Here is a 12,936-nt window from a genome sequence, read left to right as displayed (position 1 = left end):
GAAGCAACATCGGCGTGATCTTCTTCGGCTCTGATATATAAAGTAAAGCACTATTTAATTAGAAAATAACGTCGTAGGAAAATCTCGTAGTGTGACATTTCCATATGTTCAGTTTACTTTTACCATTTATTGAGTCGCGTTGGAGTAATATTTGTTGTGATGCATAAAAAGAGCACTAAAAAATAGAGCACTTTGCGTGCTCTTTTAGCTTATCTTGTTTTAAGAGCACATTTTGTAAAAAAGAACACGCCTGGCATCCCTAAACGCTATCCACGTATTTTTGGAGATTTTATTTCGAGCGATTGGAGTCTGTTTTGAGCGATTGACAAATTGTGTGGAATCCATTGCGAACATACTTTTTTGACGGTAAAATGTTCATGCAATATTGATTGTATGCTGGTCCCACTAATGCCTAAGGTTGTCTCAATCTCACGATAGGTCACATGGCAATCTTGCAGTATCGATTGGCCCACAGTATTAATGGTTTCCGGAACAACAACTGATTTTGGAAAGCTGTCAATTGGCAGATTACATCACTGGGGTTGGCTAATCCCGAAATATAAAAGGCAACCCTCGTAAGATATTTGTATAATTTGATGCCAAATACCATTAAGATTACGGATCATATGATAACAAATAATCGAGTTTATCAGTGGAATATTACATTTGTGATGTTTTCAGTGGATAAATGTTCCGCCTAAAAGTATGCAAAGAAAATTTTCCAAAACAAATAAATCGCATTAATTGAATTGGATCAATTAATTTCCCCGTGATCAAGTTAACATTAATTGGATTAATTAATTTCGTGATTTAAGACAACAAATATATATTTTTCTTTGTAGTCAAGAATAAGAAAATATTTCTTATAGCCAAACTTTTACATTTTAATATTAGAAATCTCATAATATTCAATCATTTAACTGTTAGTCAAAAAGGAACATATTTCCATCATTCGTTAATGCAATGACAATTTAGCATTGGATTTCATTTAAGATCCTACTCTTAACACGCAGTAATATTTCGTCTTAATCTGTATGCATTCTTTCTATGCAAAAAAAATCCCTTTGGTTGATTACAACCACTAATAATTGAATTAAACCAAAGTCACACGCATACACACACACACACACACACTCAAATTTATAGTCATCATTGAGCTTGAAAACGTGCACACGAAATAAAAACAAAGTGTTGATTTATTTATCCAATATTACCACACACACACACCTCCCAACAGTTTGGGGTGAAAGATCTAAATAAAATTGATGGAATTCTATAAAAGCCTATTATGATAACATTTCTCTGTCATAAACAAAAGAATATAAATGGCTAGTTTTCTTCGATCCGCGAGATTACCTAAGGCAAATGTGCAACACACAAAGTGAATAGAAAAGAAAGAATTGTTGGTGGATGCCGTTAAATTTGAAAATGCAAAATCGTTTTGCCACCACTCATCAATCAAGTGGATCAATCAAAAAATGCCACCCATCATCATCAGCACTAGAACAAAAACAAAGACGTCAACAGAAAATTATTTCCAAACAAAAAATTAACAATCGAAAAAAGCATTTTGATATTTTTTGAATAGTTTTGGCAAATTGTTTTCGATCAATTTTTTTAATTTGTTTTGTGAACTCTACATTGTTGTTTGGTATAATGGTTAGGTTATTTCATTTGTTTCCCTATATACATATATTTTACCTTTGGAATTCTTTGATGTATCGATCTTGAAATATGGATGACTGTTTGTCCATGACATCAGTGTTGCCAGTATTGGGGACTATTCCCCAAATTGGAGATATTTGTTCGTAGATGAGTAGGAAATTTTGTGAGTTGGGGATTTGGTGGGAAATTTTTCGAAATCTGTTCAGTATATTTTAAATCTGGTTTAGAATATTGCTGTCATAGGTTTTTTCTATATTTTTATAAATTGCCTTAAAGAAGTACAGCGAATCCTCAAAAAGTATGGAAAAAGCTTTCCTCTTCATTCCACGCCATTTATTATTTATTGTGAACCAAAAGAGGGGAAAGAAGTATGCAAAAATGAAGCATAAACCATAGGGCTGTTTTCTTTTTGCACTGGATACAAAATTTGTATGGGCTATCCAGAACATCGTTGCACTGGTGTTCTATCCAGAACATCTCATCAGTGCAAGTCGCGCCGATCTTGCCAGATTGTGTTTTGATAAAGTGACGCTTCATCGATTCACAATAGCACTTTATTGTGACTAATTTATCGAAAAACATGTAATTCAAAGTGGTATAGTGTCATAAATAATCGCAGCAGTAAATATTTATTACTAATTGGAGCATTTCATACATTAAAAATGCAAGATTTCACTTCTTTTCTGTGATTGTTTTTAAACAGCTGATGACAGTGTTGCATATTTTTGGAGATGTCCTGGATAAACGAGTACTCTGTTTTCTTTTAGTCCTTCACGGCTTAGGGTATCCAGTGCTAAAAGAAAACAGCCCTCATGTAAGATATCTCATTAGAGACAAAGAGAAACTTCTCTCTTACCAATGAAAGGTTTATAAGGTAGAAATACTCATTCAAAAAAAACACACTCATACTCCCCGACCAGAGAGTAGGAAATACAAGAGAACGAAACTGTCTAGTAAAACTCATAGACCTTATAATACATAGATGAGCCATGGGTGTCAAACTATGTTTGACAGTTCCGAAGATTAAGAATAAACGAGAAAAATAAGAGCACTCTTACAATCTTTTTCGTTTTCCTTTTTGTAGTTTGCCAATTTTACACAAAATTAGAACGTTTATGATGCAACAGAGGATTTATAAATATATTAATATATAAAAAGTTCATATTTGAACAAAAAATTGTGACCAAAACCGCGAAAATGCGAAATTTAATTTTGAACAGCATTGCTCTTTACGAACAACACAAAAGCAAATGCGCGAAAATTAATGTTTGGGACTGTCTCTTTACGGAAACATCAAAACGAAATTTCAGAAAATTAATTTTGGGAACTGACACATTTTTTTTTAAAGAGAATAGTGGATCATGTATGCATTATAAGGTCTATGGTAAAACTGCGGCAGTAGGTGTTAGTCATGAAGAAAGATTCTTTAATATCATGCCGTTTGCGTCACCCAGTTCTGTTCTCTGAAGCATAAAGATTTACTAAATTCGTGTCTCCCACAAAATAATTAAGAATATCGTAAAATTTATCAATAATGCGCCCATCTGGAACTTCGTATGGCATTAAAGAAAGTTTTGAGTTTTGCAAATTTTGAACTCCAATTTTTTCCTTTACACTACGAAATTTTCTTTTACAAGTGAAAAAAGCAATAATTAAAAATATAATATTTGCTTATTCTTGTAAAATCGGACAACTGCGTTAGTAATACAGTTTAGTTAAAATTTTCTAAAATTAACAAAATTGTCCTTCCTGATGGGGATGCTGTTTTTTGAGTGCTGTTGACGATTTCTTTGGAATGACATTTATAGATTTCGATTGCAGTATTCTCGGGGTTTATATCTGTCACAAGCCATTTCTACTTATGTCGACAGTGTTGCCAGTATTGGGGATATTTTTTCGTGGATGGGGACGAATATTTGCAGTTGGGGACTTTAGGATTTGGTGGAGAATTTCCATAAATTTGGGGATTTTTGTCGGGATTTTTCGAAATCCACACTGAATGGAAATGGAATGGAATGGAAATAAATCAGGTTGAAATAATGATTTTCAAGAAATTCTGTTTATTTCTACCTTAAAATTATTAAAAATATACCAAAGGGTGCAAATCAAGCATTTGGACTAGAAACGGACACAGGACTTTATTTTGGAGGCCCAAGCGCTAATTTTTAATTTTACTCAGCTAGTTTAAGACATTTTGTGAAGTCATTTCGTAAGGATTTATCTACCATCCAAAGTTATTAATTGAGTCTTCAGAAATAAAACTTCGTCCATAAATACATGGTGACTGATCTCCTATTTCCATTTTTCGAACATTTGGAAGACAATCACGGACTCCCGGAATTGGCTTCGATCTTGGTCTTAATATTATTGCAGCTCGCAAGTTGGTATGAGAATACATTTTATATTTTTTAATTTTTAAATTATTACCGATTTTCTACCGCAAAGCCCTATTTCTTAATTTTGTTTTTCATAAAACTTGTTAAAATAATATTGGGGATTTTTGTCAAGAATTTTCATTTAAATTGGGGATTTTTGGGGACGAAAGCGTACTAATTTGGGGAAAAGAGCCAGAAAAATACTCGCAAGCTGGTATGAGAATAAATTTTATATTTTTTAATTTTTAAGTTATTACCGATTTTTTACCGCAGAGCCTATTTCTTTGTTTTTTTCATAAAAACTTTGTTAAAAAATATTGTGGATTTTTGTGAGAAATTTTGATTTAAATTTTTTTTTGGGGACGAAAGCGTGCTAATTTGGGGAAAATAGTAGAACTATTACCTCTTTTTTTACTCCATGTGTCCTAAAAAAATTCCCACTCTCTCTGTTGGGTGCACAACAATCGTCATTGCCAAACAATTTGCAAAAATTTTTAATGTTTTTGTTACGCTTTGATGACGGTGGCTACATTCCCACCCAATCAGTCAAAGAAAACGTTTAAACGAAATGGTTGTGTATTGTGTGCTTTCCGCCCATTAACCAAACGTGAGCGTAAAATTTCGCGTGAATTGATATCGGAAATTCTTTTTCTCATTTGTCTAAAATTCTACGACTTGAAATGGCATGGAACTATGGTGATAAGTGAACATTTTTCCTTAGAAACCCATGGTGTCCATGGTGAACTAGTGCAAAACACACTCCAACAAACCAACACTCCAAGGACAAAAAGGAATAACAAAGATATTGATCATCGAGTGAATTGATAGAAACTTACATGGAAGTATTGATGAAATGCCCAACGGAAATAAAAGGCGTCCGGATACCTTGGAATTAGAGGTACTCCGAGCACCTGCAACAGAAAATAATACTGGAATCGACGAACAGACCGACGAACAACGACACCAACCCTTGACGAGTGCAACGCGGCGTTATGCTTCAGTGGACAATGAACCACCGCCTTCCACATTTCCCAAAACAGCCGCCCTAACCCGTCCCTCGTCATCGCTAACACCAACAACCCGCCGTCCGCCATCATACCAAAGTGTGGAGGCTAGACCAAGACGTTGGTATCATTTTGGTGGCATGTTCTCACGCAAGGCCACAACGACAACTACAACCACCAGCACTGCCAATTTAGAAGCAACCACTGCTACTCTAGCCAAACCGGAGCCGTCCACCATAGACAATTCAACGGCCACAATACTCACGTTATCGCCCCATAATGCCAACGGTGGCGGCGACGATAACAACCTACCAGATGTGGCTGCTGTATTGCCCCGCCAACGAGAGGATTCTTTCAAGAGAAAATCACGCAAATCTCGTTCAGAGAGTCTCTACAGTTTGGCCACTTTGGCTCAAACGGGTGAAATACAATTACATTCGCGAAGTAACTCCTGCATTAGATTCAAAGATAAGGAAGCCGAGGCAGAGCTTGAAACGGAGGCTGCTGCTACAGCTCTCATGTTCTCCGAAAATGGAGCTGATATGAAAGAGAAAATTCTTTTGACAAGTTGTCGCGGCACAGCAGCCCCAACGACGCACGACAGTGTCGATGAAATTACTGACAATCCAGGGCCTGAGCCGAAATCTGGTCTACGGGCCAATCTTTTATCGTTTCTCGGTAGATTTGGTATCTGGAAAAATTCCAATTGTCGACCTCCTAGAAAAAGATCATCGTTACAATCGAAACATACCACACCTAGTGCTTATAGTGCAGCAGGATTGAGCAGTAGCGGATTAACAGCGCGAAAATCAGTGAATTTGAGTTGCGACTTTGAACAGTTTCCAGCTGACAACAGCGAGGAGAAACCTGGACGTTTGGCGAATGCAAAAGAAATTGGCAAAAGGCGTCTATCACAGATACGGAGGCGCAGAAGTTCCTATTATTTTTCAGGTATTTTTGAAGTTGTAATATTAAAAAAAATATATATCCTCTTCCATATTTTGCTAGACGTAAAATAAAAGATTAATCCAATAAAACTTTATTTCATGTAATCAACTTACCCCCATTTTCATGAAGCTCCGTTAGCCAACTAACTTTTGAACCAAACTATGGATTTATTTGTATTTATGTATTTATTTGCCAGTTAACAAACTGCTGAACATTTTTCAGTTAAATTTAAGCGGGGCATATATCTACTGCAATTTACTTTCTCTTAACAGACAGTTAAATCCTAACGGAGCTACATGAAAATGACCGTTACTGTAATGGAATATATACAAATTGAAATTATTTACGATAGTGATAAATTAAATTAAGGTATTATAATTTACTCTTTGTTTATAATCCTTTTATAAGTAGGCCATAGCCAATATATATAGATATTCAGGGTGGCTGATATGTATGGTAACGAAATTCCGGCTGTATTATTATTGTTTACAAGCTTACAAAAGCATTTTGATCTATTGTATTCAGAAATATAGCCATTCGTGAAGTAATTCAGTTGCCACTTGAACCACAAATAATCTAACAAAATTTGGAGAAAATTATACCAAACAAAAATCTTATTTTGCAAAATGTTATATCTATTTTGTCAACATTTTATTTCTATAGAAAATTTTGTCAAAATTATATTTCTATAAAAATTTTTAATTCTATAGCAAATTTTGTCAAAATTTGATTTCTATAGAAACTTTTGTCAAAATTGTACTTCTAAAGAACAATTTGCCAAAATTTTAATTCTATAGAAACTTTTGCCAAAATTTTACTTCTATAGAAAATTTCGGCAAGATTGTACTTCTATAGAAAAGTTTGCCAAAATTTTACTTCTATAGAAATTTTGCCAAGATTGTACTTCTATAGAACATATTGTCAAAATTTTATTGTTATAGAAAATTTTGTCAAAATTTTATTTTTATAGAAAATTTTGTCAAAATTTTATTTCTATAGAAAATGTTGTCAAAATTTTATTTCTATAGAAAATTTTGTCAAAATTTTATTTTTATAGAAAATTTTGTCAAAATTTTATTTCTATAGAAAAGTTTGTCAAAATTTTATTTCTATAGAAAATTTTGTCAAAATTTGCTATAGAAATTTTTGTCAAAATTGTATTTCTATAGAAAATTTTGTCAAAATTTTATTTCTATAGAAAATGTTGTCAAAATTTTATTTTACAAAAAATTTTTTTCAACATTTTATTGTAAAAACAAAAATTGTCAAAATTTTATTTTACAGAAAATTTTGTCAACATTCAATTTCTATAGAAAATTTTGTCAAAATGTTATTTCTATAGAAAATTTTGTCAAAATTTTATTTCTATAGAAACTTTTGTTAAAATTTTATTTCAATAGAAATTTTATTTTTATAGAAAATGTTGTCGAAATTTTATTTCTATACAAAAAAAATTTATTTCTATTGAAAATGTTTCCAAAATTTTATTCTTATATAAAATTTTGTCAAAAATTTATTTCTATAGAAAATTTTGTCAAAATTTTATTTCTATAGAAAATGTTGTAAAAGAAGAAAAAAAAATTGTCAATAAAATTTTGACAAAATTTTCTATAGAAATAAAATCTTGACAACATTTTCTATAGAAATAAAATTTTGACAAAATTTTCTATAAAAATACAATTTTGACAAAATTTTCTATAAAAATAAAATTTTGACAAAATTTTATATAAGAATAAAATTTTGGAAACATTTTCAATAAAATAAATTTTTTTTGTATAGAAATAAAATTTCGACAACATTTTCTATAAAAATAAAATTTCTATTGAAATAAAATTTTAACAAAAGTTTCTATAGAAATAAAATTTTGACAAAATTTTCTATAGAAATAAAATTTTGACAAAATTTTCTATAGAAATTAAATATTGACAAAATTTTCTATAGAAATTAAATATTGACAAAATTTTCTGTAAAATAAAATTTTGACAATTTTGGTTTTTACAATAAAATTTTGACAAAATTTTTTGTAAAATAAAATTTTGACAACATTTTCTATAGAAATAAAATTTTGACAAAATTTTCTATAGAAATACAATTTTGACAAAAATTTCTATAGCAAATTTTGACAAAATTTTCTATAGAAATAAAATTTTGACAACATTTTCTATAGAAATAAAATTTCGACAAAATTTTCTATAAAAATAAAATTTTGACAAAATTTTCTATAAAAATAAAATTTTGACAAACATTTCTATCGAAATAAAATTTTTACAAAATTTGCTATAGAAATAAAATTTTGACAAAATTTTCTATAAAAATACAATTTTGACAAAATTTTTTGTAAAATAACATTTTGACAACATTTTCTATAGAAATAAAATTTTGACAAAATTTTCTATACAAATAAAATTTTGACAAAATTTTCTATACAAATAAAATTTTGACAAAATTTTCTATAGAAATAAAATTTTGGCAAAATGTTCTATAAAAATGAAATGTTGACAAAATTTTCTATAAAAATAAAATTTTGACAAAATTTTTTATAAAAATAAAATGTTGACAAAATGTTCTAAAAAAATAAAATTTTGACAACATTTTCTATAAAAATAAAAATTTTGCAAATTTTTCTATAGAAATAAAATTTTGAAATCATTTTCTATATAAATAAAATTTCTATAGAAATAAAATTTTAACAAAATTTTCTATAGAAATAAAATTTTGACACAATTTTCTATAGAAATAAAATTTTGACAAAATTTTCTATAGAAATAAAATTTTTACAAAATTTGCTATAGAAATAAAATTTTGACAACATTTTTTGTAAAATAAAATTTTGACAAATTTTTCTATAAAAATAAAATGTTGACAAAATTTTCTATAAAAATAAACTTTTGACAAAATTTTCTATAAAAATAAAATTTTGACAAAATTTTTTGTCAAATAAAATTTTGACAAAATTTTTTTGTAAAATAACATTTTGACAACATTTTCTATAGAAATAAAATTTTGACAAAATTTTCTATAAGAATAAAATTTTGGAGACATTTTCTATAGAAATAAAATTTTAACAAAATTTTCTATAGAAATAAAATTTCGACAACATTTTCTCTAATGTCTAAATGTCTATAGAAATAAAATTTTTATAGAAATAAAATTTTGACAAAATTTTCTATAGAAATAAAATTTTGACAAAATTTTCTATAGAAATAAAATTTTGACAAAATCTTCTATAGAAATTAAATGTTGACAACATTTTCTGTAAAATAAAATTTTGACAATTTTTGTTTTTAAAATAAAATTTTGACAAAAATTTTTTGTAAAATAAAATTTTGACAAAATTTTCTATAGAAATAAAATTTTGACAAAAATTTCTATAGCAAATTTTGACAAAATTTTTTGTAAAATAAAATGTTGACAACATTTTCTATAGAAATAAAATTTTGAAAAAAAAATCTATAAAAATAAAATTTTGACAAAAATTTCTATCGAAATAAAATTTTTACAAAATTTGCTATAGAAATAAAATTTTTACAAAATTTGCTATAGAAATAAAATTTTGACAAAATTTTCTATAAAAATCAAATGTTGACAAAATTTTCTATAAATATAAAATTTTGACAAAATTTTTTGTAAAATAAAATTTTGACAAAATTTTTTGTAAAATAACATTTTGACAACATTTTCTATAGAAATAAAATTTTGACAAAATTTTCTATACAAATAAAATTTTGACAAAAATTTCTATAAGAATAACAATTTGGAGACATTTTCTGTAGAAATAAAATTTTAACAAAATTTTCTATAGAAATAAAATTTTGACAAAATTTTGTATAGAAATAAAATTTTGGCAAAATTTTCTATAAAAATAAAATGTTGACAAAATTTTTTATAAAAATAAAATTTTGACAAAATTTTCTATAAAAATAAAATGTTGACAAAATGTTCTATAAAAATAAAATTTTGACAAAATTTTCTATAAAAATAAAATTTTGACAACATTTTCTATAAAAATAAAAATTTTGCAAAATTTTCTATAGAAATAAAATTTTGAAATCATTTTCTATATAAATAAAATTTCTATAGAAATAAAATTTTAACAAAAGTTTCTATAGAAATAAAATTTTTACAAAATTTCTATAAAAATAAAACTTTGACAAAATTTTCTATAGAAATAAAATGTTGACAAAATTTTCTGTAAAATAAAATTTTGACAAAATATTCTATTGAATTAAAATTTTGACAAAATTTTCTATAGAAATAAAAATTTGACAAAATATTCTATTTTGACAAAATATTCTATTGAATTAAAATTTTGACAAAATTTTGTATAGAAATAAAATTTTGACAAAGATTTCTATAGATAAACAAAATGTTAACAAAATTTTCTTTAAAAATAAAATTTTGACAAAATTTGATATAGAAATAAAATTTTGACAAAATTTTCTATAAAAATAAAATTTTGACAAAAATTTCTATAAGAATAAAATTTTGACAACATTTTCTATAAAAATAAAAATGGTGCAAAATTTTCTATAGAAATAAAATTTTGAAATCATTTTCTACAAAAATAAAATGTTGACAAAATTTTTTAAAAATTTTGACAACATTTTTTATATAAATAAATTTCTGACAAAAAATGGCATTTGCTCTCCGTTAATTAAGCTACCCTTATAATTTAGCCAACGCATGGTTTTTCTAAAAAAAAATTTATGATATTTGCGAAATTGTTTGCTTTTGAACAACAAACATTGTTGCCTTACTTATCAGTCACCCAGTATATTTTGAATGTTATGCTAAATATAATTCAAATTTAAACACTTTGTCATTTGACAAAATAATGCATGTACATATACCGAAATTCAATACATTTTACATTCATGCGTATATGGCCCTTGAACAAAAGGCTTAAGTATGTAATTTTACGGAGTAGTAGTACCTGCTAATTTATGCAAAACTAAATTGTCGTTTAAAGCAATACTAAGTGGTACTACTGCTATCAGTTTACAGCTTTATAGCAACAAGAGCGAGAGAGAGAGAGCGGAGTGTGGCATATAATCATCACGCACTGTAGAATAAATGGAAATATAAATTAAAATTGTCATTGGAAATCAACACTAGAAATTGAATGAAAATTTGCTATTAGAATATTAAACATTGGAGAATTATTGTAAACTGAATTCATTCAAATTGGATTACTATAAATATAAAAATAAATAAATATAAAATATACATTCCTTTATTTCCTTAATATGAATCATAATTAAAAATTTTGAGTAAAACATAATGAAAAAAGAATCCCAAAAGGAATACTTTACGTATTCACTAATATCAAGTGAATTGGCTATATTTGTATACATCACATTATACACTAATAGAAAAATTGCGTTCCACAATCGTGAACGGACGGTGACAAAATGAAACGGAAACGTTCACAAAAAATCAAAACGAAATGTTCACGATTTTGTCCACGGGCGTTCACGATTTCATGAACGGCATTCGTTTTTCTTTTTCCACGAAAATTCTTAAAATAATCGTTAGACGTTGTCATGGCAACTCCGCCGGTGGTGCAATGAGCTAAAGCGACTGTTAACGCGTATGGTGCACACAACACAGGTTCGAGTCACGGTAGCGGAAATCTTTTTTTTTTAATTCTGTTTATAAATTCGTAACCATTACGTTTTCAGATCATGAACACTCGTTGTTGTTTTGACAACGGATGGTGTCATTTTAACGTTGTCAGATTGACCCCGTCTGTTCTCAGTTTGACAACACATGTGTGTTGATTCACTTTCATGAACGAAACGTTTTGAAATGACAACGCCGTTCATGATTTTTTCTATGGGTGTACTATGTCGTTATCTAGATCATGCATTGAAAGAAAAAAATCTTTGTAATATTAACGAGATTTCCCATTAAAATTGAGTCAATGAAACAATTTTACAGATACAATTACTAGTTTCTTTATATTAATAAATTTTCTATTTACTAACATTTTACACTCAAAAAAAAGTTTATTTGAATTCAAAGATTTTAAGGATTTTGTTATTGATTCTGAGCCAAAGATGTCACTTCCTTAAAATAAAGACATCTTTTAGGGAACTACATAGCTTTGCATCTAGGCTCTTTAAATTTTAAATTAGGATACATATCTCATTTATCGAATTTGCGTTCTCGTTTTGCGATATATCAACAAAGATATGAATGTACAAATAAATATCAGTTAAAAATTCCAAATCAATCCTTCAAAGTAAAAAATGTTTTCTTAATTTCAGAAAAACGATTAAAATCAAATATGCAAAATCCTCACAAAAAGTATTAGCTTATTTTGGAAGCTTCTTCAGCAGTCAAAAATAAAAATCAAATAGTAATATTTACGAGAGATGAAAGTACACTGAAAAAATATTTACGTGATATTAAAGATTACGCATACTATGTTATATTTTACGATGCACAATTTACAAAATATTAAGGACAAATTTCTTTAAAATAATGGATTTTAATTAAAATAAATCTTTGCTTCAAAAATTTTTTTCATTAAATTTAGAACAAAAATTTTGTCTTTGAACTAAGGCTAATATTCCTTCAAGTAAAGAAATTTTTGATATAAAGAAATTGTCCTTAAATTAACTGAAATATTGAAACTTTAGATTTAAGATAAAAACGCTTCAAATATAGGCTAAGACTTATTTTGAGGATTTAGCGTCTTTGGTTTAAATTTTTTTTATGGAATTAAGAAAACATTTTTTACTTTGAAGTATCCGTTATAATTTAGATTTTTAAACTAGCATTTGTTTGAACGTGAGTACCTTTGTAAATAAACCGCGAAAAGAATAAAATGAAAATGAAATTGTGATAAATGAGATCTGTATCCTAATTTTAATTTTATTGGTTGTGTAAATTACGTATACTAAAATTTTTGTACATGGATAAAAAATTAGAACATAATT

At 27.6% G+C, this 12,936-nt stretch overlaps 2 protein-coding genes across 4 annotated transcripts in view; one reads left to right on the top strand and one right to left on the bottom strand.

The window, feature by feature from the left end:
- Positions 1-12,936, bottom strand: part of ric8a (ric8 guanine nucleotide exchange factor A) — a 469,139-nt gene that overhangs the window by 176,599 nt on the left and 279,604 nt on the right. The window lies entirely within an intron of this gene.
- The window catches only part of ATP8B (ATPase phospholipid transporting 8B), a 92,040-nt gene that overhangs the window by 23,890 nt on the left and 55,214 nt on the right, over positions 1-12,936 (top strand). For all 3 annotated transcript variants that reach the window (XM_075298173.1, XM_075298172.1, XM_075298174.1), the window contains exon 2: positions 4,762-5,995. In XM_075298173.1, coding sequence (XP_075154288.1) covers positions 4,894-5,995 — 1,102 coding nt within the window. In that variant the 5' untranslated portion in view covers positions 4,762-4,893. The remainder of the gene's footprint in view (positions 1-4,761; positions 5,996-12,936) is intronic.

This window comes from Haematobia irritans, chromosome 3 (assembly GCF_050003625.1).
Source record: "Haematobia irritans isolate KBUSLIRL chromosome 3, ASM5000362v1, whole genome shotgun sequence".
Taxonomy (NCBI): Eukaryota; Metazoa; Arthropoda; class Insecta; order Diptera; family Muscidae; genus Haematobia; species Haematobia irritans.
Note: the sequence above shows the minus strand (reverse complement) of the source record. Positions and strands in the feature narration are given on the sequence as shown.